Source organism: Berghia stephanieae, chromosome 10 (genome assembly GCF_034508935.2).
Source record: "Berghia stephanieae isolate SIO BIC M18660-M18661 chromosome 10, UCSD_Bste_1.3, whole genome shotgun sequence".
Taxonomy (NCBI): domain Eukaryota; kingdom Metazoa; phylum Mollusca; class Gastropoda; order Nudibranchia; family Aeolidiidae; genus Berghia; species Berghia stephanieae.
In genome coordinates, this window is record NC_088369.1 from 27938868 (window position 1) to 27965595 (window position 26728).

General features: G+C 36.8%; 1 protein-coding gene across 17 annotated transcripts in view; it reads right to left on the bottom strand.

The window, feature by feature from the left end:
* Positions 1 to 1472: 1472 nt before the first annotated feature.
* The window catches only part of LOC144980920 (ATP-binding cassette sub-family C member 4-like), a 139549-nt gene continuing 114293 nt past the window's right edge, over positions 1473 to 26728 (bottom strand). For all 17 annotated transcript variants that reach the window (XM_078928843.1, XM_078928847.1, XM_078928841.1 and 14 more), the window contains 17 exons: positions 26188 to 26379; positions 25042 to 25223; positions 24058 to 24154; positions 22555 to 22773; positions 21384 to 21559; positions 18097 to 18413; positions 16717 to 16796; positions 16081 to 16231; positions 15619 to 15849; positions 12961 to 13061; positions 11677 to 11874; positions 11239 to 11394; positions 10395 to 10484; positions 9396 to 9568; positions 4112 to 4217; positions 3741 to 3889; positions 1473 to 2668 (listed from right to left, as the gene is read on the bottom strand). In XM_078928843.1, coding sequence (XP_078784969.1) covers positions 1699 to 2668; positions 3741 to 3889; positions 4112 to 4217; positions 9396 to 9568; positions 10395 to 10484; positions 11239 to 11394; positions 11677 to 11874; positions 12961 to 13061; positions 15619 to 15849; positions 16081 to 16231; positions 16717 to 16796; positions 18097 to 18413; positions 21384 to 21559; positions 22555 to 22773; positions 24058 to 24154; positions 25042 to 25223; positions 26188 to 26379 — 3588 coding nt within the window. In that variant the 3' untranslated portion in view covers positions 1473 to 1698. The remainder of the gene's footprint in view (positions 2669 to 3740; positions 3890 to 4111; positions 4218 to 9395; positions 9569 to 10394; positions 10485 to 11238; positions 11395 to 11676; positions 11875 to 12960; positions 13062 to 15618; positions 15850 to 16080; positions 16232 to 16716; positions 16797 to 18096; positions 18414 to 21383; positions 21560 to 22554; positions 22774 to 24057; positions 24155 to 25041; positions 25224 to 26187; positions 26380 to 26728) is intronic.

The following is a 26728-nucleotide window of genomic DNA, read 5'->3' on the forward strand; positions in this document are numbered from 1 at the left end:
AAAAAATATCATATTAAAACTATCAAATATCACATGAGAGCAAATCTGCTGTCGCTCAGACAAAGGACATACATTTTATTTTTGTAACATTTTAAGTTTCAAATTTCAATTAAGAAAGCCATTTTTTAAAAGGTCATGTGAATTTTTTTTTTGTTTGGGTATTTTTTTGTGTGGATATTCCAAGAAGACTGGATTATTAAAATAAATCGAGATTTTTACTTGAATTTACAAATTGTTAGTACTTTAACACTCCGTTGTCATCAGACAAAATATGTACAGTTTTACATACATTTTGGTTGAGGTATATTCATTTATATGTTTATATGCTTTATATATATATATATATATATATATATATATATATATATATATATATATATATATATATATATATATATATATATATATATATATATGTATATAATTTTTTATTGAATGTATTTTGTGATCAACCATATCAATTGCTGATGACAACACAGACCACTTACTGAATGTTGTACCAAGTATCCTCACCATGATCTTTCTCTGATGCACATACACACAGGTAAAATAAAATTATTCTACTCTTATCATTAGGAGAAGATGCCATTATCATCTCATATTGTTGCTTAACATTATGTCTGTAGTTAGCTGAACAAAGGCTTGGACCGCAAACATTCATAAAATTAAAGCAGCTGAATTCGAATTTTGTTGTACAGTGTCCGGACTTGTTGTTTGCAGATGGATGTCACGTGATACTTGGATTGATTATGAGTTAGATTGTCGAATAATCGTTTGCTAATTCTCACACTTTGGATTACAACATCTACATGTGACGTAAATATTACAGGAAGACAGAGTAAGATGGAAATGGAAATATTCCGAGACATTTTAAAAGTGCTATTTTGTAAAATGGTAAAAGCAAATTATCAAAATGAACAAAAGATGAACAGAACAAGCTTTATAAAGATTAATAATATGCAAACATGTTTAAAGATGTAAAACTTTTTAAGACGGGGATAAATTTTTAAAATAAACATAAGATGTATGACATAAAATATTAAAGTGAGACTTACACAGAAACATGGAGATATATTTCAAACATGCTATTCTTAGAAAATGAGAAACAAATAAAAGATTGATGAAATTAAAAATGTAAGTAAGGTTTAGACAAGTCTGAAATGCAAAGATGTTTCACAGATGCCATTTGTTTTATTATGAGAAAGACTTATTGACCTATAATATGAATGTTACATTCATTAAAACAAGTAAATTTATATTGAGCACTTGCGGTCCTTTTAAATCATGTTCTTACAACAGTTCAGGACAATCATAGTTCAATTGCTTGGATCTATAACCAATTTAAAAATAGGAAAGCCGACACTAGTTCAAAATAACAATTAAAAAAAATAAAATTATGTAGGATAGAGTGAGACAAAACTGGATCGAAGTAACTGAGGAATAAATTCATCCCATTCAGGAGAGCACAATTCTTTTTTTTTTTTCGGGGAATGATGACTTTTCTGGCTCTTTCATTTACAACTTTTCTGAATTTTATAGGACATAAAAAAGTTTATCTCCATAAATATCAAGCAGATATGTAGGCACCTGACAATGGCAATATCATACAAAAGAGTCAATCCCACAATTGCTACATCATTATCATTCATTATTGTCATTACCACCTAGCATCCAAAAATTACTTTCAATACATAACTATCATACATCCACCACATCATCATCATCATAATTGTCTTTCTTGTTTTTTGGGAAAACATTGTAGAAATCGCTTTTTCTTTTTAATAATGACACTTCCTCATCATTCTCATCATCTTCATCATTCTCCTCAACACCAAAATCATCCATCTTTCTTGCACCATCCTCTTTTTTTCCTAATTTTTTCTTCTTTTTCTTTCTTACAACATCATCAACACTTGAACTGTCATCATCAACACTAGAGCCGGGCCCTTTTGATAACAGCAATGTTTCCTTCTCATCATCATCATCATTATCACCATCGTCATAGTCATCATCAGGACTATCTCTCACAGCATCATCCATATTATCCTTCTTAGAAACTCCATCTACACTTGACTCCACACTTTTAGGTGGCAATTCTTCATCATCGCCACCGTCATCAACACTGGACTCAACTATTCTGGAAATGGATTCTTCATCATCTTCATTATCATCATCTACACTTGATTCTACTTTTTTAGAAGTAAACGATGGCTTACTGGTAACTTCACTATCATCCTCATCAATGTCATCATCTTCTTGAAGTCCATCAACACTGGACTCCAATTTTTTAAGCATTGACACTTTACCGTCACCATTATCATCATCAACACTTGATTCTATTGGCTCGAAAGAAAGTCCATTCTTCAATCTACGGTCAAGACTTGACTCTGTAGGCAATAAACTTCTTGAACTTTCCTCGGCTTCCAACTCTTCCTCCTCCACCTCCTTCATCGACTCTTCTTCATCTTCGCTATCCATGAAAGGTAACTCCAAAGTCTTTACAATATCTTCCAATTCATACGGGACAAGATCTTGATTGCTATTACCACTGCTGGCACTGGGACTGCTACTGACAAAGGTCAAGTCTCGTAGTGTGTTGTCCTCCTTGCTCCGAGCTTGGCCATTGGGCACAGTGATTGGGGTGGTTTCTGTTAATGGCTTTGTGGATCTGTGATAGAGAAAATTTCAACAAGGCTATGAATAATAACTAGATAAAACCCTCTCTATTAAATAGAAGCTCCTTCTCTAATCCCAGACTCATTCCGCCTTAACTCGAAGGTCTCCACAACAATATCCAGTTGAATGTGGAAACAAAGAAAATGGTATCTGAAGTCAAATACCTGGTACCAAGGGCTTATTGAGAGGCCTGGCTATATATATATATATATATTATATATATATATATATATATATATATATATATATATATATATATATATATATATATATATATATATATATATATAATTTTTTACCATTTAATAAGAAGGATCTTTTGCTTAGGGGAATATCCACTAAATATGCTCAGAGCACTTTACAAGAAGTCACAAGACAACAGCAACATTTAAAATGTGGGATGAAACATTGATGCCTATAAGGCGTTATTATAATCTATATTCCACAGAGACAAAGCTAATACACATCAGGAACTCATATTACATCAGAGTAGATTGAAAGAATGCGAATAATGAACTTTTACTACAAGGACTCAACTCTGCACGATTATGGATTAAATATTCATTTTAGCAATAATCCTTTTTATTATTCATTCTTCATTATTTATTGTTGGGTTATAATATGAACATAACACTGCTGAGCTCACCCTATTTTTTGACAAACTGGAAGCATAAATACAATTTGATTTAAAACAATCGACAGATTAATAAACCATTTTGACTTCAAGGTTTTTACAGAAAACTGACAAAATATTTTTTTTATTCTTCGTGTGATAACATTAAACATCTTATTAATAAATAAAGCTCAGGAAAATGATGTATAAACAGTTCTTACAAAACTGTTCATTCTTGATCTAGAACTTAAATGTTTAAATAATGAATTATGATTCAGCAGTTTCCCCAGATTTTTGTTTACAATGACCTACGTTGAGTAACTACACTGAAATGGATGATTAGTTTTGGAGAGTGATTTAACTGTGGGCAAGTCAAACACAGAAACATTACTATTGGCATTAACTACTGGACAACACTCAGCTTCTAATTCTATGTTGGTTCAGCAATTACCTGTTCAGTGATGCCTCCTTGGCTATCTCCAACAACCGGTCAAATTCTACTTTTCCTGTCTGCTGAGTCATGTCATACAAATGACCATGACCTTGGCTCAACAGAGTGTATGGTGTATCAAACTCCATTATATTGCCGTTATCCAGGACCTGTTGTTGATGAAAAGAAAATATGCTATCAATATGCGCAGTGTATTCACTAGTTTCATTATGATGAAAAAAATTGGGAGGAGGGGATGGACGGACACATACACAGGGAGCGAGAGAGAGAGAGAGAGAGAGAGAGAGAGAGAGAGAGAGAGAGAGAGAGAGAGAGAGAGAAGAGAGAGAGAGAGAGATAGAGAGAGAGAAAGAGAGAGAGAGAGGCCTTACCATTACTCTATCTGAGTCCATGATAGTATGAAGTCGATGTGCAATGGTCATCACAGTGCATTCATGGAACTTGCTGCGGATGGTAGCTTGGATCAATTCATCAGTACTGTGGACGTGGGGAGTATCAAAATGTAATTGAACAGATTATTTATCAAGGAATGGTAGTCATGATCTAGTGAAAATAACCCTTCTACTCCTCCACTTCTACTACAGTCCACTTCAGATAATTGTAACATCTTGGGATCAGCAAAAATGTTGTGACCAACCAAAGTTTCAATTATCCGAAGTTGCAATTAATCGAAGTTGAGTTTCCACTATTGCAACATTTTCTCCTTTAAGTTTACACAGGCTTGGTACCATTCACGGCCTCATTAAAACTTTTGTTTTTTTCTTTTCTTTTTATTATAAAAATTCCATCATTTTTCTCTGCGTTTGACTTCACTCATTTCCCTAAGAAGGCATCAAAGGTCACCCGATGGCCTGGCACCTTGTTCAAGCTTATTGCCCAACCACAAAACTAGGGCATTCTTAACTTCACCTAGTTGACCATAACATTGCTTTTTGCAATTTAGATTTGATAATGTTCAAGCACTCTTTTCAAAGCTGTCACTGTTTTTTATTAGACTTTAAATCTAACTTTTGGAGATGCTGTATTTTTTGGCAAGTTCTGTCTGAGTTGGTTTAGGAGATGAATTGAAGTTTTATCTGTGACGTGAAATAGTTCCTCTTGTTAGGGGAAGCCATGGTTTCTCAGTCTTCGTGTTTTGTTTTTTCCAAGCTGTGGCATATTTGGTCAATTTCATCTTTGATAGCAATTTTGAGTTAACCACTAATCTGTTTCATACCATATATGGTAAACTCAAACCAGTTGTTGTAAACATTGTTCCAGTTGTTGTAAACATTGTTCCACTTGTTGTAAACATTCTTAGTTCACCACAGACTGAGCACTTTGAATGAAACAAAAACTATATGGCAGCCCTGTATACATTTTGACAAGCAAAAGCAGGCTCTGATGCAAGCCGACATCTCATTCAGATTGGATTAACTTTCACTCTTTTGTTCTCAACATTTGTAATAAGAGTCAAAGAGATTAGCTGTGATGAAAGACAATAAGCTCTCACAAAGCTCATTGATCACAATGCCATGGTGAAATTTAATCATGAGACTTTGTTTGATTGAGTTCTTGAATTTGCCACTTTTTGAGGTCTTAAAATTGTTGCGATTAACCAGTGACTTTTATATAGAACTAATCCCATTTCCTGGGAAATGTTGCGATTATCCGAAAGTTGTGATTATCGAGAGTGGACCTTTCTGCTACTACTACTACAATTGCTACAACTACACTCTTACTACTACTATTCATCTTCATTGCCTTTTTCACCCTGGGTCAGGGTATAGGCCACAGACAAACAGTTTCCATCCTTCTCTATCCTGAGCCAACTTTTTTTTATCTCATTCCAGGTCTTACCACTTCTCTGTATATCAGCTTCTTTAATTCTTCTCCATGTTCCTCGTGGCCTTCCCCTTGATCTTCTGCCCTGAGGGTTCCAGTCCAATACTTTCTTTGTTATAGTTGAGTCATTCTTTCTAAGCGTGTGTCCAATCCACCTCCATCGTCTTCTTCCTATATCCTCTCCCACTGGTTTCTGCTGTGTTCTTTTCCATACTTCTTCATTTTTTATTCTATCCATCCATTTTATTCTGAGTAGCTTACGCATGCACCTGTTTACGAAAATCTGTACCCTCCTTATACATGCCTGTGATGCGTTCCAAGTTTCACATCCATACAGTAGGACAGACTTCACGTTTGAGTTGAAAAGTCTTAGCTTTAGTTGAAGGGAGATATCTTTAGTTCTCCAAACTCTGTTCAAAGATGTGAATGCAGCCTGTGCCTTTCCTATTCGTGCTTTCACCTCTGCTTCCGTGCCTCCATCCTTGTCAATTATACTTCCGAGATAGCAGAAAGTGTCTATATCTTCGAGTTCCTGATCTTTTACTTTGATCTGCTCCCTTTGACGCGTACCTATCCTCAAGACCTTTGACTTTGCAGGGTGAATTCTTAGACCAATTGATTCCGAGAGGCTGTTTATAATTGTGGTTTTTGCTTGCATCTGGTCCTGGGTGTGGGACAAAAGAGCCAGATCATCTGCAAAATCCAGATCATCCAACTGTGTCCAGGGGGTCCACTGTATCCCATTTCTTCTCCCTTTGGAGGTTTCCTTCATTAGCCAATCAATGGCAAGGATGAACAGGAATGGAGAGAGCAAGCATCCCTGCTTGACACCAGTCTTAATTTCAAAGCTGTCAGTAAGCTGATCTTCATGTACAACCCTGCAACTTGATCCTTCATACATTTCCTTAATGAGGTTTACTATCTTTTCAGGGAGACCATAATGTGCCAGAATTTTCCACAATGTTGCTCTGTCAATACTGTCGAAAGCCTTCTCGTAATCCAGAAAGTTGACAATAAGAGGAGAGTTCCATTCTATAGACTGTTCCACTATGACTCGCAGAGAGGCAATCTGGTCGGTGGTTGAACGGTTTTTCCGAAAACCTGCCTGTTCGTCCCGCAGTTTAGCATCTGTTGCATTCTTAATTCTCTCTAAAATAATACGGTTGAAAACCTTTCCTGGGATAGAAAGAAGAGTGATGCCTCGATAATTATTACAATTACTGAGGTCCCCTTTCTTTGGAAGCTTGATAAGATGTCCTTCCTTCCAATCCTTTGGGAATATCCCGTCATTCCAGATTCTCTCAAATAGTGGGTGCAGGGCCTCAGCATTTCTTTCCGCATCAACTTTTAGAGCCTCCGGTGGAATCTGGTCTGGTCCAGCAGCTTTCCCCCTTTTCATCTTGTTAATGGCACCCACAATCTCTGCTATCGATGGTGGATCACAGCTAATTGGTATCTCATTCCTTGCAGGCAAAATTTCTGGCTGGTTGTCTGGTGGTGGTCTGTTCAGAAGGCAGTTGAAATGTTCCCTCCATCGTTCAGATTGAGCCTCTTTTCCAAAAATAGTTTTCCCATCTTTGTCTTTGACTGGTACCTCTAGTTTCCCATATTTTCCAGCAAGTGTCTTGGTAGTTTGATAAAGGATCCTCATGTGTCCTCCAGTCGCTGCTGCTTCTGCTTTCTCTGCAAGTCTGTTCATGAATGCTTCCTTGTCTTTCTTCACAGATCTTTTGACTTCCTTAGCTATGGCTCGATACTGCTCTTGTGCATCCAGTCTTGAAGCCCTTGTTCGGCTTGCATTCACTTGTTCCTTCCTTGTTCTTCTCTTTTCAATAAGGTCCAAGGTGGTTGGACTTATCCATTCTTTATGTTCCGATTTCTTTACCCCCAATACCTCGTGGCAAGTTGTTATGTAGACTTCCTTGATCTTTGCCCAATGTGACTCTACATCTATGTCCTCTCGAGCTCAGTAAGAGGTTGGAATCTATTACTCAATCGTAGTTTGAATTCCTCATTCTTTTCCCCACCAAGTGCATTCACCTCGAATTTTCTTCTTGTATGTGATCTGGCCCCGTGTTTTCTGAGTCGGAGCTTAAGCTTTGCCAATAGCAGGTGGTGGTCTGATCCAACATCTGCCCCTCTCCGTACTGTCACATCTTCCAATGAACGTCTGAATCTACGAGAGATACAGAAATGATCAATCTGATTCTCTGTCACACCATCTGGTGAGACCCAAGTTGCTTTGTGGATCCTCTTATGGGGGAACACTGATCCTCCAATCACCAAACTGTTGAATGCACAGAAATTTGCAAATCTCTCACCATTATCATTTCTCCCATGCCATGACGTCCCATGATACCTTCATAGCCTACGTTATCCTGTCCCACTTTTGCATTAGCATCTCCCATCAATATGTTGATGTCTTTCCTTGGCAACTTGTCAATGACTTGTTGTAGCAGACCATAAAATGTATCTTTGTCCTCATCTGTTGCATCATTTGTTGGGGCATAGATCTGTACAATGTTCATGCTGATCTTCTGACTCCGTGTTGTAAAGGACGCCATGATGATCCTTTCTCCGCATTGTTCCCATCCTCTCAGTGACTTCTGGGCAAACTTGCTTAGAATTATTCCTACTCCCTGTGTATGAATCCCGTCCCCTCTCCCTGAATATAAAATTTTCTCCCCAGACTTGAGGTGTTTCTGTCCGGATTGTATCCAGTGGGTTTCGCTTACTCCAAGTATATGCAGCCTGTATCTTCTCATCTCAGTCACAACTTGAGAGCTTTTTCCTGCTTCATACATGGTGCGAACGTTCCACGACGCAATTCGAAGCTGCTTGTTTGGCGAAGACGTCATCGGGTCAGCAGAGTCCTTTCGGCTTTGTCTGTTGTCCTTCATAAATTCTGTAATTCCAGAAACTCTTCGGTCGCCCAAGCTAAAAAAAGGATTTGTTTTGTCTGTCTGTGTTTCTGTAACGGTTTGAGTTTAACGGAAAGGGGTGTTAACCCTTTGCCAACCCCCAACCTGGAGGACCAGGTGACTCAAAGATGGGGGAATCACACACCATTAGTCGCCTTTTACGACACGCTGGCTTGACGTTGGGCTATTCTTGACCCTCTCAGTTGAGGGACCCCGGACACCACACGGGGTACTACTACTATTACCTAACTACAACTACTACTACTACAAGTACCACAACAACTACTACTCCCACTACTACTACTACTAATGATACTACTTCACTCCTACAAATATTACACTACTACCACTACTACTACTACACAACCATTACTACAATTAGTACGTCATTGTTTTGCTATCACTGTTGTACATGGCTAGTGTGACCTAATCTAATACTTAAAATATTGTTTTGTCTGTCTTTCTTTTTCATGATAGAAAATTTTGTTTTCAATTTATATTAGAGATGAGGGAAATTGTCAAGCTACAGACAAATGCAAAGAAAATAGTTGAGTATTAATTTCCTATTGTTTAGTTATACGTAAAATCTTAAAGTTAATTTTTAAAAACAAAACAAAACAAAGAACAAACAAGCAACAACATAATTTAACCCCCTCCGCCCCCCCCCCCCCGCCCCCTCCCCACCTCCCTCTGAACCTAAACTTTTCCTTCTCAATATACTGTATTTTCTTTTTCGGAGGAGGAGGAGGAGGAGGACAAGGTAAGGAGAAGAAGATCTGTGGACAGAGTGGTGAAAGAGGCAGGATTATCATATTCCCTAGTATGGAAAATTGCCCAAAACTGGGTAAGCCTGAAGAGCACAGTTGTAGCCTTTTGTCCTCCTTAAGGTCCGAGACGCATCATGTCTTACTTAGGGTCCACATTGGCTGTGGCCTCGTCAATGAGTAGAATCCTGTTGTTGCGTAGAACAGCCCTGGCCAGACAAATGAGCTGTCTCTGTCCTACACTGAAGTTGTTGCCACCTTCAGATACCTCTGTGCTCAAGCCTTGAGGGAGGTCCTTTATCTGATCTTTCAACTTTACCTGGATATAACGTGAGATATAATTACATTAAATATTATCTTATTTTATCCCCCCCCCCCCCCCCAACAAAAAACAAAAAAAATGTGGTAAAAATTTTTTAAAACCCCCCAAAAAATTAATAATAATAATAATAATAATAATAATAATAATAATAATAATAATAATAATAATAATAATAATAATAATAATAATAATATACATGGTCAAAAATAAGAGCCTTGGGTTGAGCTAATAACTTTATAAATATAGCTTCTTAAAATTCCATCGTCTGATAATTTTCAATTTAAATTCACTTTTTTGCACTTAGTTCACCCTTACATAATACAAGATTGAGGTAGTGGGTTACATATTCCAAAATTTATGCTACATTTTCTGTTATTATGACAGTCTCCACTTCTAATACATCTTTTTCTCTCAAACAATAGAACTTGTGTTGTTTTTTTGTTTTTTTTGTCAACTCTCCATCAAGAGATGTTATGGGGACTGCTTGCATTTTCTCCCCTGCAGGGTTAGAAAGTCCTCTAGCCATATCAGTATCGGGCTCCAATGTTAATTGAAAGTAGGTAATGTGTAATCTGGGAGTCCTGATAGCTCAGTTAGTCCTATCCAAAGGATAGCAAGCAACTGCTTGTCTGTTTTACACTATAGACACAGGGATAAACTTCGGCTCCATGGGCTTAATGGCTCTGGGGACTACTTTTTTAAATGTATAATCTTGAAAGTTTTAAATCATTAAGAATCATTATCACACTGTATATAACAAATCCAATAGTATATAGAAATCTAAATAAAAGAAGGAAAAATTATCATTGTAAAGAAATCTCACCTCATCCAAGGCTCGCCACAATGCTTCATCTTTATGTTCCAAAAATGGGTCCAGATTTTTGCGGAGAGTGCCAGTAAATAGAAAAGGATCCTTTAAGAGAAATGGTAAAAGAAGATTTTAAGCAAATGTGAGTAAAAATGTGTCTGAATCAAAGTTGCCTGTGGCGTTGCATAGATTCAAGTTTAATTTCACCTAGTGATACAATGCTATCTTTATTCCCTTCATTGGACCTTAAAGATCAAATGAGCCAAATATCCGTTTCATACAGTACAGTACTTAAGGAAAAAGACTACGTGGCTACACATTTCAAGTAAACAAACAATCTTTTTCCTTAAGATGGCAGAGTACAAAAAGCCTGTCATTCATAATTTGTATTTTATTGCGTACATCCAATCTCACCATAAAGGATTCATTCAATTCTTCATCACTTACTATAGCCTATTACTCATTCAAAGCTTAATTGAGCTAACTGGTTAGCGGTTATGTGGTCTTGTGGTATGCCACTCGCTTTTGGATCAGAAGGTCCTGCTGGGTTCGAGCCTCGCTCGGCCCATAGTTGAGTCCTTGGAAAAGGCTCTTTACTCACATTCTCTCACTGTACTCAGGTGTAAAATGAGTACCTGGCCGTTAACAGCGTTGTCTCTGTCTGAAATAAAATAATGTAATATCGCCTAACAGGCGTCATGTCCTGTCCTACATGTTAAATGTTGCTGTTGGCCAGGGACACATTGTAAAGCGCTTTGAACAGATTTAGTGGATATTGCACTATATAAAAGCTCAATTTAAGCTCAATTCAACTGGTTGATGTCCTTAGACAAAAGACTGGGAAAAACACCAAACCAACCTGCGGTATAATAGATATGTTATTCCTGAGGTCATGGAGCCCAATCTTCTGAATATTGATGCCGTCGATGGTGATCACACCAACAGGTTCTGCCATCCGGAATAATGCAGTGATCAAGGAACTCTTGCCAGCACCAGTACGACCAACAATGCCAACCTGATAGATACAGATCATTCAAGGACAACTATAACTTTTTTGTCTGGTCAAAGAAAGGAGGGGGGGGGGGTAGGAGGGAGTATAGCTTTCGTAAACTAATAGCCTATAACTGACCAGAAACAGGGTAAGGGGCTTTATAAAAAAACATATATTTTTTTCTACTTCTTCTTCTTATTAATATTATTATCATTATCATCATCACAATTGTTGTTGTTATTATTATTATTGTTATTAGTCTCATCATCTTCATGAAGGCCAAAACAATAGCCACTGTGTCCTTACCTTTTCCCTCCCTTTGATGGCAAAGCTTAACCCTTTCAGGACATAGGGCCCAGTACTGGAGTACCGGAGGCTTATGCACTCGGCCTCAATGGCTCCCTCTTGGGGCCAACCAGGTGGGGGCTTCTTGTCTTTATCGGATTCTAGTTCTGCTTCTTCCGGTAACTTGGAATATTCTAGCACTCTCTCCACTGATATCATCTGTGTGAAAAAAAAATTTTAAATGTTTAAAAACGAAAGTTTATAAAGCTAAGAAGTTAATCGAATTCAACACACTTTACAATGCATTATTTATTCCCAAAGTAGGTCATGCAGAATAAAATATGTATTTTATATAGAACAAGTTGTCATTCAGTCACTGCTTAGTAGGACTACGTCAATGATCTGGTACAATTAACACCCGAGTAAGGTGGAGTTATGAGTCTAAAGTAGTCAGTCAGACCCATTAGGCTAATGGAGCCAGAGTTAATTTAGGTTTCTATAGTGTGAGATGGAAAATACCAATTGCTCGCTACCATTTTGAAAGGATGCTAGTCTATTAAAAAGTACTATTCACCACATATTTCTTACCTGGCTACCAGTCAGTGCTGGGTGGACAGAGGGGTCCGAAAAAATCTTGACTTTACCCATGATCGATCTCGGTCCCTTTGTGTGTGAAGAGAGTGCTCTACCAACTGAGCTATCAGGACTCAAAAGTTTTGTGATCACTGTCACCATCCAGTCAATCATTACACTCAATATTGCTTTGATTTGTTACAAGACTTGTATCGCTGAGGCACCACAATATTTATATACATCTGGAGCATTTTCACAGTAGTATCTATCTCACTGCCCCTCATAAAATAAGCTCATTTCCTCAGCAGGCTACAGGGAACAAAATTTCCATTTTATACAGAGCAAATTACCTGTCACGTATCCCTTTTCCAGACAAATTTTATACCTAAAATGAATGTGTTAGGAGGTTTTGATGTCCACATAAATAATCCCCATTATCTTCTTTTACAGATAAAAGGCTGTCGTTAACAGTGACAAAGATGAAATCTATAAGGTAGGGAAACAATCCATCTTTTAAATCATTTGTGTCAAGCTATATTGTTTTTTCAAAAACAAAAAAAAAGTTGCTTTTAAATAATAATAATAATAATAATAATAATAATAATAATAATAATAATAATAATAATAATAATAATAATAATAATAATAATAATAATATAATAATAATAATGATAATAATAATATTTCAAGGTTTGTACAGCACTTGTGAGTGAACCTTCTGGGTACCCTTACCTGATTTTCCACCTCGGCACTCTGACGAACACCCCACTGAAACATCCCCATCAAGGTCATGGAGTAAGTTATAGACAGACCAGCCAATCCAGCACTCATTTCTGTGATAACATTTTTAAAAAAGGTAAAACTGAGGATTGACAGGAAGTGTATTTTTTATACCTCCCACTTCAAAAAAGAAAAAAAAGAAAGAAAAATACAAAACAAAATTGAGATTTTAAAATAGCGCAATACCCAAAAAATAAGCTCGAAATGTTTGACATAAGGGTCACAATTCATAATACTATAAAAGTGTGACTAGTGGTATGACATTCATTTTTGGATCAGAAGGTCTTGTGTTCGAGCCTTGCTAGGCACATAGTTGAGTCTTGGAAAAGGCTCTTTGCTCACATTCTCTCACCATACTCAGGTGTAAAATGAGTACTTGGTTGTTAACAGCATTTCTTTGTCCGAACAATTGTAATATCGCCTAACAGGTGTCATGTCCAGTGCTACATGTTAAATGTTGCTATTGACCAGGGACCCCTTGTAAAGCGCTTTGGATATTGTGCTATATAAAAGTTCAATTTTTTTAACATATATTTCATATTACTAGGCAGGTGTGCATATGTCAGGCACTATTGCAATTCATTTCTACAGAGGTAATGCTGTTGCATTTGAGTAGAATGTGAGTAAAAACCTTTTCCAAGGGATTCAAACCCCACCCAGTCACATGGCAAAAGCCGAACCACCAGACTTCAAACCACATAAAGCCACTCACTGTTGGGATATACAGGGTTCTGGTTGCTTATAAGGTACAGAATACAGAACACAGTTCATAAACAAATACTCGGGGTACACTCTGGATTTATTTTTACTTCCTTATTTCTTCTTCTTTTTCTTCTGTGTGGCTACATGGTCTAGTGGTATGACACTTGCCTAAGGATCAGAAGGTCCAGGGTTTGAGTCTTGCTCTAAGCGGTGCTTCGTTGAGTCCTTGGAAAAGGCTCTTTACTCACATTCTCTCACTGTGCTCAGGTGTATAAAGAGTACCTGGTCGTTGCCTCTTGTCCAAAAAAATTTGTGCGGCTATGTGGTATAACACTCGCTTTCGGATCGGAAGGTTCTGGGTTTGAGCCTCGCTCTGCGCATAGTTGAGTCCTTGGAAAAGACTTTTTAATCACATTCTCTCACCGTACTCAGGTGCAAAATGAGTACCTGGCCGTTTACAGCATTGTCTATGTCCGAAAAAATTGTAATATCGCCTAACAGGCGTCATGTCATGTCCTACATGTTAAGTGTTGCTTTTGGCCAGGGACCTCTTTGTCCACATTTAGACCTGTAAATGAGCTCTATAAAAATTGACTGAAACTCATCGACAAACTGAAGATTCAATTATTTCTAAAAAAATAAGGGCATCATTGGAGAGGAGAGTGATAAATACAATACATTAAAATAGTGGGTGTTATTTCTTACTGGAAGTATGACTGCCATAATTTGATGTAGAAGGAATGCTAAATAAGCATGTCATTCATATAGGTAAAGATCACTTCATCAAAGTCATATTCCTGCCCCTGGAATTTTTCTGACATAGTCAGAAAAATAATCAACATTATCATCTTTAACTTCTAGCCATGACCAATTGAATTTATTCCTCACATCTTTATCGATGCTCGACAAGTCTGAATTGCAATCCACGAACAGCTCAGGCATTGTGAGAACATTAGAATAATGTAGCAGTGAGCAAACTTGATTTTCAATCAGTTAATGACAGAAAAAAACAAAACAAATAAATATGACTTCTGGCCAATACACTGAATTATTAAGTAGAAGTGAATTATCATGAAGAAACTTCGGCAGGCATAGCGGAAAAATCCAAAGAATCGAAATGAGCAAAGCAATGGCAGAAAACGTCCTGATTTGCACGAAAATTAATTAGGCTGCTTACCATTGTTCCTTAAAATCAGGTACCCAAACAGTGATGAAATGGTCAACCAGTTTGTTTACAACGTGAGGCAATTGAAATGAGCTTATAGCAATCTATCCTATCTAACTTTCGAATTAAAGGTGTTATCATCTACTAGAGATGTTAATGGTGTCTACATAACACACTTCCGACAATCGCGTTTTACTTTTTTATACTTTTAAACCCAGCTTGTAAATGTGGTCAATTTTGGCTGAGATGAAACAGTGAAATTTATCACTCGGTGGCTCAGTTAAAATTCCGTTGGGATCACGACAGATTGAAAAGTGAAAAAATAATTTAACGAAGGCTGTGTGAAATAACACTGGGATGTGTTCCGTCGCGCCAATTCTAAAAAGCGCCGCTTAGCCTTGGCAATATATCCATCGTTAATATAAACGGCTCCCATGAGCTATGCGTAGCGTTATGGAACACTCCTAATTACTTTACAGTCATTCGACTACGATTTGTGAATTATCTATTTCTTTCTTCACTTCTTTCTTTCTTTCTTTCCTTTTTTTAAAATTTTTGAATTTGACAAATTGACTGATTTCAGTTAATTGACTGAGAATTTACAGGTCTACACATTTAGTGATATTGCGCTATATAAAAACTCAATTTATTTAATTTTAAAAATTGTAATGTCGCTGACAAGCATCCTGTCTAGCCCTACATGTTACGTATTGATTTTCTTTTTCTTATCACAGACAACTTACCGTCTGCGACTAATACAGCACAGAAAGTAACGGCTGTGACAAAGAAGACACAGAGCCAATCCAGACGAACAGCGAGCCATCGGCTGGTCGCCAGGAAGAGAAACCAGGCCTCTGTGTGGCCATCTTGAAAATCGTCAAATTCCTGGATACATTTGGATTCCATCCCCATGGATCGGATGGTGGCAAGGCCTTGAAGGCTGGCACTTAGGTAGGAAAACACTGGACTTCGTACTGTGGAGTGAGATTCAATACAACAATATCAATAACCGTAACACGAGTAATCATAGAAATAAAAATAAAAATAATATACTTTTCTTTTATCCAAAAGCAAAATTTTTGTTTCTGGTTATTCTAAAAAAAAAGACCAGTTTAACCCAGGAATCAGCTAAATGCAGCATAGCAGTGTAGGCAATAAGTTTTAAGCATCTTTCACAATTCAAATGCAACATTCATGACACTTACATGTTCCTTCCAGACGTTTTATGCTGCGAGAAGTTCGTAGATAGTACATTCTGACCAGCACAAAAAGGGCACCCAATGGAACTGTGGGAATGAAGACGAAGGGATTGGCTATCCCTGCCACCAGGATGATGCCAATGATGAGGAGGGAGCACTGGAAGAGTGGGAAAGGCTCAAAGGTTATTATCAACAAAAAAAAAGTTTTTTTTTAAATCGATTATATTAAATATCACTAGTCAATAAAAAAATTTAAAAACCCAATAACATAATAAAATTTATTCAGTGAGAAAAAAAAAGGAAAAAGAGGAGGAGGAGGAGGAGGAGGAGGAGGAGGAGGAGGAGGAGGAGGAGGAGGAGGAGGAGGAGGAGGAGGAGGAGGAGGAAAGGTGGGAGGAGGGACAAGAGGAGGAGGAGGAAAGAAAAGGAAAATAACGTAGGCTGAGGAGGTGGATGGAGGAGAAGGAGGAGGAGGAAGAAAAATAAGGACGAGAGGTGGAGGAGGAAGTAAAGGATGGGAAAAGGAAATAAGGAAGAAGAGGATGAAATTGAAGAGGAACAAAAGGAATAGGAGGGGAAGATGTAGGTTAAGAAGGAGGAGGGGAGAAAAAAAAAAAAAAAAAAAAATGGTTCAAAACAAACCTGCATGAAATCAAAGAAACAGACGGGGAGAAGGTCATCCATATGGCCGACGTCTTTGGAAAATCTGTTCAACACTCGACCTGTTGGATGGGAACCAGAACAAATAGCATACTCAATTAGCAACAGAAATCCATATAATATCTCATTTCACTGGCAAATCAGTTAATATTGATCACACCATGATGATGATGATGAAGATGAAGATGATCAGGAAGAATATGATATATGTCACTGCCTGAGTCAAGTGAGGTATTGTTTATATTAATAGTCGGAACACCAACCTGCTACTAAAGTCACAGGCATACATATAGCAAGTAAGATCAACCCTTTAATATTCGCACACAACCTGAGACTTTTATGTTATAAATGAAATCATCACAGTGGGGAGTGTCCAGAAGAGCAGCAAAATTTGCTACAAACATCAAAGAGATGCAAATCAAACATAATGGAAACCTCTCCAAAAAAGGAGTAAAGAAGCAAGACTCCTACTGATTTAGAAAATTTGTAAATGAACCACACTCCCTTCATACTCCAAACCACAGCAAAACCAACATTCCACAAGACATAATAGCATAATAGCATTCAAAATAGCAAACTTACTTATCCAAACACAAAAGCTTTATAATATTTCTCCATCCAGTATTGACAGTCATCTTAACTAAAAAACAAACAAACTAGAACATTTATATAGTGCAATATCCACTAAACGGACTCAAAGCGCTTAACAAGGGATCCCTTACCAACAGCAACACCAAACATGTAGGACGGGACATGATACATGTCAGGTCATATTACATTTTTTCTGACAGAGACAACTGTTAACGACCAGGAACCCATTTTACATCTGAGAATAGTGAGAGAATGTGAGTAAAGAGCCTTTTTCAGGGACTCAGCTATGCAACACTCAGAGCGGGTCTCGAACAGTGAACCTTCCGATCCGAATGCAAGAGTTGTACCATTAGACCATATAGCCACATGTTAACTCACTTTTCCTAAATACATTCTGTTTTTGGAACAAACTACCTGCTGGTATCAAGCTTCTGAGATATATTGTGATTTTTTAAGTATCAGGAAAGTAATAGATTAACAAACAAAAAATTTTTTAAAGATTTATTTGGAAAAGAAGAAGATTCACTCAGATCTTAAGGAAGACGACCGAGTTCACAGATAATTACAAGAGAATGCTCTATCATCAAATTTTGTTCTTGCTTTTGGATCAAGTTGCCAAGAGAAATCTGATCTCAACATTCTTGACTGTCCATAACAATTGAAGAAATTCAGGTAATTAAGGATGAGATTGATCCTCTGACATAAAATGAGGTAAAAAAAAATCTCATAATCCTTTTTTTTTGTGTGTGGGTGGTCGGTGCGTGTACTTACCAACTGGATTGGTGTCAAAAAACGACACAGGAGATCTCAATATCCTGGCAAACATTCTATTGTGGAGTGTCTGGGATGCGTCCACTGCAATCTTGAAGAAAAGGAGGGCCCTGCCCAAACCAAAGATGAACACAGCGAAGATGATACCAGCAAAGATGGAAATATTTTTGTCTCTATCCACAGGGGGAATCTCCGGAAAAGTCAAGTTGCTGTTGCTATTCGTGTATTGGCTGACATTGGCTATACTGATGTTGTGTTCCTGCAGGTAGTCATGGTATTTGTTCTTCATTGCATATCTATCTTCTTCCTGATTTGACCTGAGGATTTCAAAATAATAACAGACTTGTTTAATGCCTAAATAACGAAATATACTAATCCTCATTGAGAAGAATAGACGTTGATGCCATAAAAAATGATGTTTCAAATATTGTTATTCTGTTTTTATTTTAAAATCACTTTTGGGGGTCTAGTTCACTCTGCATCATACCAAACCGAGGCAGTGGGACACATTCTGAGGCAGTGGGACACATATGAGAATCTTTTCTTCTTTTGTCTTTTACTTTGTTTTCATCTTGTTTGGTGATGTAGGGCCTGGTCATTTATTGGATGACTGATAATGATCACAAGACTCTGGCCTTTTGTCTTCTGAGGCACCTAACATATATTACCTTCTTCTCGTCAGGTGTTAATAATAAAATTTCCAAACCCAATTTGTCAAAATTAGTGGTAGATATAGAAAAATTAGTAGAGAGCATTAAAAAATTTGTAGTCAATTGTTGTCTCACCAAAACTCACTTTAGAAGGTGGAAAAAGTTTTCCAAACTTATTGAACAGGACTCGACTCAATTCTTTACTTAGGTTGCTCAAACATTTTAGGTTTTGGTCAAAGTCAATGTGAATCAAAATCAGAGAGGACAAAGAAAATGACAAATTTCACTGAACAGTTTCCTCTTCTGTACTACCAATATCATTGTTCAAAATATGAATCACTGTAGTGAAATTCATAGTAAATGTGATGATTTTGTAAATTCGTAACTGAGGTATATAATTTGTAGGAATACAAAAATTTCTTAGGATTTGGCAAATCTGGAATAAGCACTATACTAGTTGGGTCTGTGTCACAAGGCCATTTTTTGTGATGCTTGCCACAAAAATACTCCAATAAAAAGTTCTTTGGATAAACTGAGGAGAGAATTCGTTTCTCAATTTCTATCAGGGGAATAATGTAAAATAAATTTTTAAAACTTGCATTCTCACTCCTACAGAATACCAGGAATAGTTTGGTTTAAAAAAGTGTGGACAGAGTATCAACTTTTTCCACAGTTCTTCAACCCTTTGAAAAGAAAAGCTATAAATACCGTAATGTTGATGTTAGATCCTCAGTTTTTTGTTTGTTTTTCATTGGTCACCCAGAGAAACTGATGAAAGCGATTTTTCTCCCTTAGTTTTTCCAAATAACAGTATTTGAGTATTTTTGTGGCGAACGTCACAAAAATGACCTTTTGACACAGTCTCATACATAGTGTAAGGTTCTAGTTAAGAAAAGGACATTTAACAGACTATTTGTAATCTAAGAGATGACAATTTGGTTCTATATGGACTGCTAAGTGAATGGTTGTTAAGTTTATTCAGCAGAGCATATTTATTTATTCATACCTGTAAACCCTCATAAACTCGATTCAAATTAACTCCATTGTTTGCGCAAGTCTACAAAGGAATAAACTTAATAGCTAAATTAAAAAGAAAACAACAAAAGGTGAATCATCCATCACTGCAGATTTTATACAATTTTGTGGTTGTTTAATAGTTGATCAAATTTGTTGGTAATATTGTGCGGCTGTGTGGTCTTGTGGTATAACACTCGCTTTCGGATTGGAAGGTCCTGGGTTCGAGCCTCGCTCGGCGCATAGTTGAGTCCTTGGAAAAGATTATTTACACACATTCTCTCACTGTACTCAGGTGCAAAATTAGTGCCTGGATGTTAACAGTGTTGTCTCTGTCCGAAAAAAAATAAATTGTAATATTGCCTAACAGGTATCATGTCACGTCCTACATGTTAAGTGTTGCTGTTGGCCAGGGACCCCTTGTAAAGCGCTTTGAGCACGTTTAGTGGATATTGCGCTATATAAAAGCTCAATTTTTTTTTTTAAAGCTCAAAGCTCAATATCTAGGATTTCTGGTGAGATTGTGTTCCATTCCTTGATGGCTCTTGGGGAAAAAACTGTTTTTATATGTGTTGGTTCTGTGCATTGGAATTGTGAATTTACTGCTATGATAATTTCTTGTGAATGTACTATATTGTTTTGTAAATTATTGTGGTAGAGTTACTGCTGTTTTGTTTTAAGGTGTGTGTGTGTGGGGGGGGGGGGGGGGGAGGGGAAGGCTATGGCATACCACAAAAATCAATATTGTATCTTTGTTGCTTGTTTTTATACATAAGTGTAGTTGTTTGATTAAAACTAGATACTATAAACCTACATATTTTAGTTTAAGGCCTGATATTTCGCATGATAACTCCTATGGACATCCTCTAACACCTTACAAAAGCTGATTTTGAGCATTTTTATCATATTTTTACATATTCAGTCTCAAAGTGTGCCATTATTAGACTATATCGAGGTCTCCAAGTTACAGAAAAAATGTCCTAACTCATGTTCTGTCACCTTTGGAGGGCACTGATATAGGTTCCGTCTGAGGACAACAAGAGTACGATTTGCTATTGCCATAACATTATCAATATGCTGTTCCCATTTCAGTGGTTTGTTTAGTGAATTCCCAAGTAGGGTATTGAGTCCACGTGTTTTAATAACTGGCCGTTTATTTGGTAGTCATAATTAATTTGCTGTTTGTTTGTTATTGACATTACAAAGCACTTTTCAGGGTGGAATTTCATCTGTCAGGTTTGTGCCCATGATAGAAATGAGTTTAGATCATTACAAAGGGTCCCGAGCAAACAGCAACATTTAAAACGGAGAGAGAGAAATTATGCCTTTTATGGGATATTACAGATTTTTTTTTCCCGGACAGGAACAACATTGTTAACAGCAAAGTACTCATTTTACACCTGAGTTCAGTGAGAGAATGTGAGTAAATGCCTTTTCCAAGGACTCACCTATACTTTAAAAAAAATATAATAATATAATAAAAAACAAAATTAATATTAAAGCAAACAACTTTACAAAATTCTTATTAAATAGCAAGATGCAAGAAAAAATGAAAATTAAATGGCTTTTCCCAGAATCAGCCAGAAGCTTGGGGACATGTTAATAAAACATATTTGGACTTACCATCGAGACAGCCACCAGTCACTGCCCACGTAAAACAACTGGGCCAGGATGTTAAAGAGGATGAGCAGGAGGAACTTGAACAAGCCAGTGCCTGCCTTGAAGTAATCGACATAGACACCCATGCCTACTGTGCCAGAGGCCCGCTCTTCTTCCTCTGGTAAGGTGACCGGTTCAGGCTGATGAAGAATGAAAAATTGATGATCATTTACAAGAGCAGTTTGCAACATATAACATTTTATTCTAGTACACTCTTAGTTTAGATCAACTATGGACCATTTCAAGATGGTTGTAACCTTTCATTTTTGAATATTTAAACTTAAGATAAGATAAAGACCAACTGTTTTTGGTCTGAACCTTGAGGTTTTATCTTTAGGCAACCACACTACGCATATGAAGCAATAGGTCAACTCAACTGTGATCGGATAGCTGGGTTTAAATCAAATCTATTGGTAAGTAGTTTTTGAAAGAGAATGCTCATATGTCTATATTATTTCAAAATTGATAGCCCAACACAAATTATGAGCTTATTTAATCAATGGGGACAAGATTGTGTTGGTTTGGAAAAAGAATTAAAATTTTTGTTTAAAAAATGTGAATTTGAAGGAAACACCCCAAATTTGGCCATCTTTGGTCAATAGACAGACCTGTATATGCCCTTTTTATCACTATTAATGGCCTTTCTTGATGGAGTTATCGAGACATCAACCAAATATTTCCACAAGCTATATACAAAAATAGTATAATTAAAACTCCCACCATGCAGGGGAAAAAGAAAAGGACACAAATTCTCACCCAGGTAAACCCATTTTTCCATTCTGCCATTTCCCTCTAGAACAACTTCCCCCAGGACTATGTCGACACACAGTGTCTTTAACAATTCTTCAAAATCCTGGCAGCTAAGAGAAAATACTAGTAGCACGTAACTGAAGATGATTTACAAGGAAAAAAATATCATCTCCCAAGACCAACACTTTATATTTGACTGTTTCACTCCCAACCAGGACTCAGGCAACAGCCAGGACAAAACCAAGTAATCCCATTCCAAGAAAAAGACAAAAAGCAACTTTTAAAAATAGATATAGGGGCATATAAGACACGGCAAGTGACCTCCTGCCCACTATGTGAGGTCAAGAGACCCCACCCATAAGTTAATTCTTTCAATGACCAATACCTGGTAATCCTCAGCCATGCTGCCCAGAGAAATCATGGATCCAAACTTGCTGACTTGGCTGACTTGAGGTGTCAGGCTGGTGATAGGGTCGACTGCTGAATCTTTCAGGATGGATGGGGACGGTGCTGATTCCTCTTCCTCGTCCTCTTGAAGGAGTTCGGAAAAATCTATCCCAGATTGGGACAAGTCACTGAAAGTGCCATGTCCTGTGATTTTACCCTGAGGAAATTTTATGAACATAGATTTAAATATTTAAAAATCTATAAAAAATATCTTTGCATCTTCAACTTACCTTCTCCTGTTTAAGTCTGCAATTTTAATTTTGAAGATTCCACAGACCACAGTATTTTTCTTTCATTGGAGATCAGAGACCATTCCACTGTCTCAATGTCGATGATATGAACGAGTACAAGTGGGCCTATACTTTTGATAGGGTCATTTAGGCTTTTGAAAAATATTGTGACTTTGTTACGTTTTCTTCTCTGCTGTAGCTGTTGTAGTTTTGTGTTTTTTAAAATGTTTGTTGTTTTCATTTATAACTTTCACTGCTCTACCATTCAATCATGAAAATTCAAAAGCTCAACTGGTGAGAACTTGATCTTATTATAAAAGAACCAGGTTTGATCCCTGTTATGCAACACTTTTTTCTAGCTCTGTATTTCTTGTGCCGAATAGAATTAAACAACAGGCTAAATGATACTAAACAGCCAGAAGCTGTGGACTGTAAAAAGTAATAAACAAAAAATGAATATAACAACTTAAATAAAAAACAAACACTGGACGTTTCTGGCTCAAAACTCTTCCTCAGCCAACATCGAAAATAATACTTAAAATTTATCTGGTTTTTAAGTAAAGTGTTTATATTTTTATTGTTTTTGTTGTTGGCTGGAGAAGGGTTTTGAGCCCGAAACATTCCATGTTTGGTATTTTGAAGTCCTTATATTCATTTTTATTTATTATAGCTTTATACAACAGACTAGCATCTTGTAAAGAGCGAAACAAGTAATAATATCTGTTAAATAAGTTAAAATGGTAATACTTTACATTGAATCTAGAGTAACAGGAGAAAAGATATCAGAATATCAGGTCTGAAAAACGTTGGCAAAAAGACTTCCCAAACCTCTTTAGTGATATATATAGTGCTAGGAATTTCATATGTTGCAAAGATAAAAATGCAACCAAATTCAGAAAGAAATTAAAAAAAAAAAAGAAACTTGAATTTAAACAGTCGAATGAAAAGACTGAAAAAGGTGAGGAATTTTCTTTTTAATCATGAAAAAAAAACAAAAAAAACAAACAAATAAACAAAAAAGAAAGAAAGTAAAAAAAAAAACATTTTAAAAAAGCAGAAAAAAAAGAAAAGAAGAAACAAACAAAAAAAAAAAAAAAAAAAAAAAAAAAAAAAAAGAAAAACCTGAAACAAATAAAAAACAAAATAAAACCAACCAACCAAACAAAAAAAAAAAAGAGTGACAATTGAATGGAATATTACAAAATTCTCACTTCTTTGAGAATGTATATGGTGTCCACGTCAGGAAGAAATTGAACTTGATGAGTGATTAGGATTCTTGCCTTCTTTTTCAAGTATCGCATGATGCATCTACAGTAGAGAATAGATAAATAAAAAATTAAATAAATATGAACATTTATACAGTGCACTTCCAAGGCATTAAGCCATGCATGGTGCGCTTCACAGTGCTCAATTTATTTTGCAAGCAGGCCACATGGAACCAAATTTCTATTTTATACTATACAAGTCACATTGGTAGGCATTCTTTTTGCACTATCACGTTTATAATTTCCATTAATGCCAATTGTCAGGTACTCATTCACACCTGCGTCGAGTGCAGAAATGTGTGTTAAATGGCCACAATAGGACACAACACTGGAGCCAAAGTTTTGCCACGGGTCACTAGTCATAGCAAACATCTCTCGGTTTTGCAATAAGTTGAGGCAGTCTACTACGGAGCCTCTGAGTGGTGTAAAAGTAGGAAAGTAAGGGAATGAAGAATTAATCCACTTCTGGCTGACGCCCCTAAAATGTAGATCTGAAAAAGTGAAATAGTGCCAGGCAAAACAAGAAAGAAAAATATAAGAAAAAAACCATCCTAAAAAATCAGCCTGCCTCGTTTTTTTCTTGTATTTTTCTTTCTTGCTTTGTCTGGCACTGTTTCATACACACTTTTTCAGATCTTTATCTTACTCCACTACCTGCTCCGATATTTGTCACTTTAAAATCCTCAAAATGCAATGATATTTTTTTTTTCTTTGCTAATTTCATCCAATTATCAATGTTTGACTGCTAATTTTACCCAATTATCAATCTTTGACTGCTAATTTTACCCAATTATTAATCTTTGACTGCTAATTTTATCCAATTATCAATCTTTGATGCTAATTTTCTCCAATTATCAATCTTTGACTGCTAATTTTATCCAATTACCAATGATACCAACACTGTTATTGATGCTATTGATTATCACTTACCTTTCAAAGATGTGCCTGGCAACAGCAGCATCAACAGCACTGAGGGGATCATCCATCAGATAGATGTCTGCATCCATGTACAGGGCCCTGGCCAGGGACACTCGAGCCTTCTGGCCTCCGCTAAGACTCACTCCTCTATCTCCGATCAAGGTGGCATCTCCATGAGGCATTATCTCAAAGTCCTTTTGTCGAAATTAAAAAAAAAAGAATTAAAAAAAAACACATATTTTTGAACAAGTGAATGAATGTAACTAAAATTAACTGATGGAAGGAACAGAAGAAATAAAAAAAAGGTTTCCACTTATTTAATTTGGTGGTCCCTAAGCTCAATTAGTAGAGCACTTGCTTCACACACAAAGGGACCAAGGTGCAGTTGAGATTTTTTTTTTCTGACCACCCAGCAGAGGTTGTGTAACTGAGTCTATTAGATCTGGCAGAAAGTACTTTGCAATAGACTAGTGTCCTATCCAAAGAGTACCAAGCAATTGCTATTTCATCTCCTTCAAATTTCATTTGAGGTTTGACTATGAGAGGATAGAATTACGGCTTATCATCCACTTCAACTTACTAACTTATCCTCTTGATGCAGGAGCAGCACATAATGCCTAGCCACTTTTAGAATAACATTACCGTGGGATGGGGGGGGGGGGGGGGGGGAAGTGGCCGAGTGGTTAAGACATCGCACTGTGACCCAGAAGGTCCTGAGTTCGAGCCCTGCTTCAGGCACTTGTTTTTTTCCTTGGGGAAAAGTATTAACCCCCAATTTGCTCACTTGGACAACATTGGCGATTCCTGTTGACATCAGACATCTATCTTGTTTGATGAATTATCTACATTCCTTCGTGGAATGCCTTGGCAACGAAATCTTATGATGTCATGGCGGAAGGGCATAATTTTACCATGGAATTGGGTGACTAAAGCCAGTTGGAGTGACTAAAACCACTAAAAGACCACGTTTTTAACATCTTTATACGATATATCTTGACATTGAGATAACCTGTCCGATGTTCTTTTTCTAAAGTGTGAGATAAAATGAAATCTATCAAATGATGTACATTTTACCATATTTGTTTAATCATTTTCAATCTGGGGAGCACATTTGGGGACTGGTCTTAGTCATCCCATTCCATGGTCATTAGAACTCACCCTTGTTAAGGCAGCCACATAAACCACTTTATTGTACTTGCTTGGATCGTATTCCGCTCCAAACAGGATGTTCTGGCGGACACTTCCTGAGAATATCCATGGCTGCTGGGATACATAGGCTATCTGTCCTGACACTTGGACATTGCCTTTATGGGTTGGCAACTCTCCTAAAATGGACATCAGTAACGATGACTTAGGAAAAGAGAAAGACAAAGAAAAAGTGATCAATGTATAAAAAAATGAAAAAGGTACTTTCCCCCAAAAATTTACATAAGTAGAGCCATATATACTATGAATGATATTCAGACAACAGTGAAATTGGTGGAAGAAAATGTGAGTGGATAGGATTTACTGAGATAATAATATCCTTAGAAGTCTTGGGTTTACGAATTTTTGACCAGTTGAGGGCAATCTTGATTCATAGATTTTTGAATTACATAAATTGTGGCTGTAATAAAAAAGGGTGTTCTGCACAGCGGTAAGCCTCTAATTAGTGAGCAATCTCCAGCTATGTTTAAAAAAAAAAGGTTTGAGCTGTTTA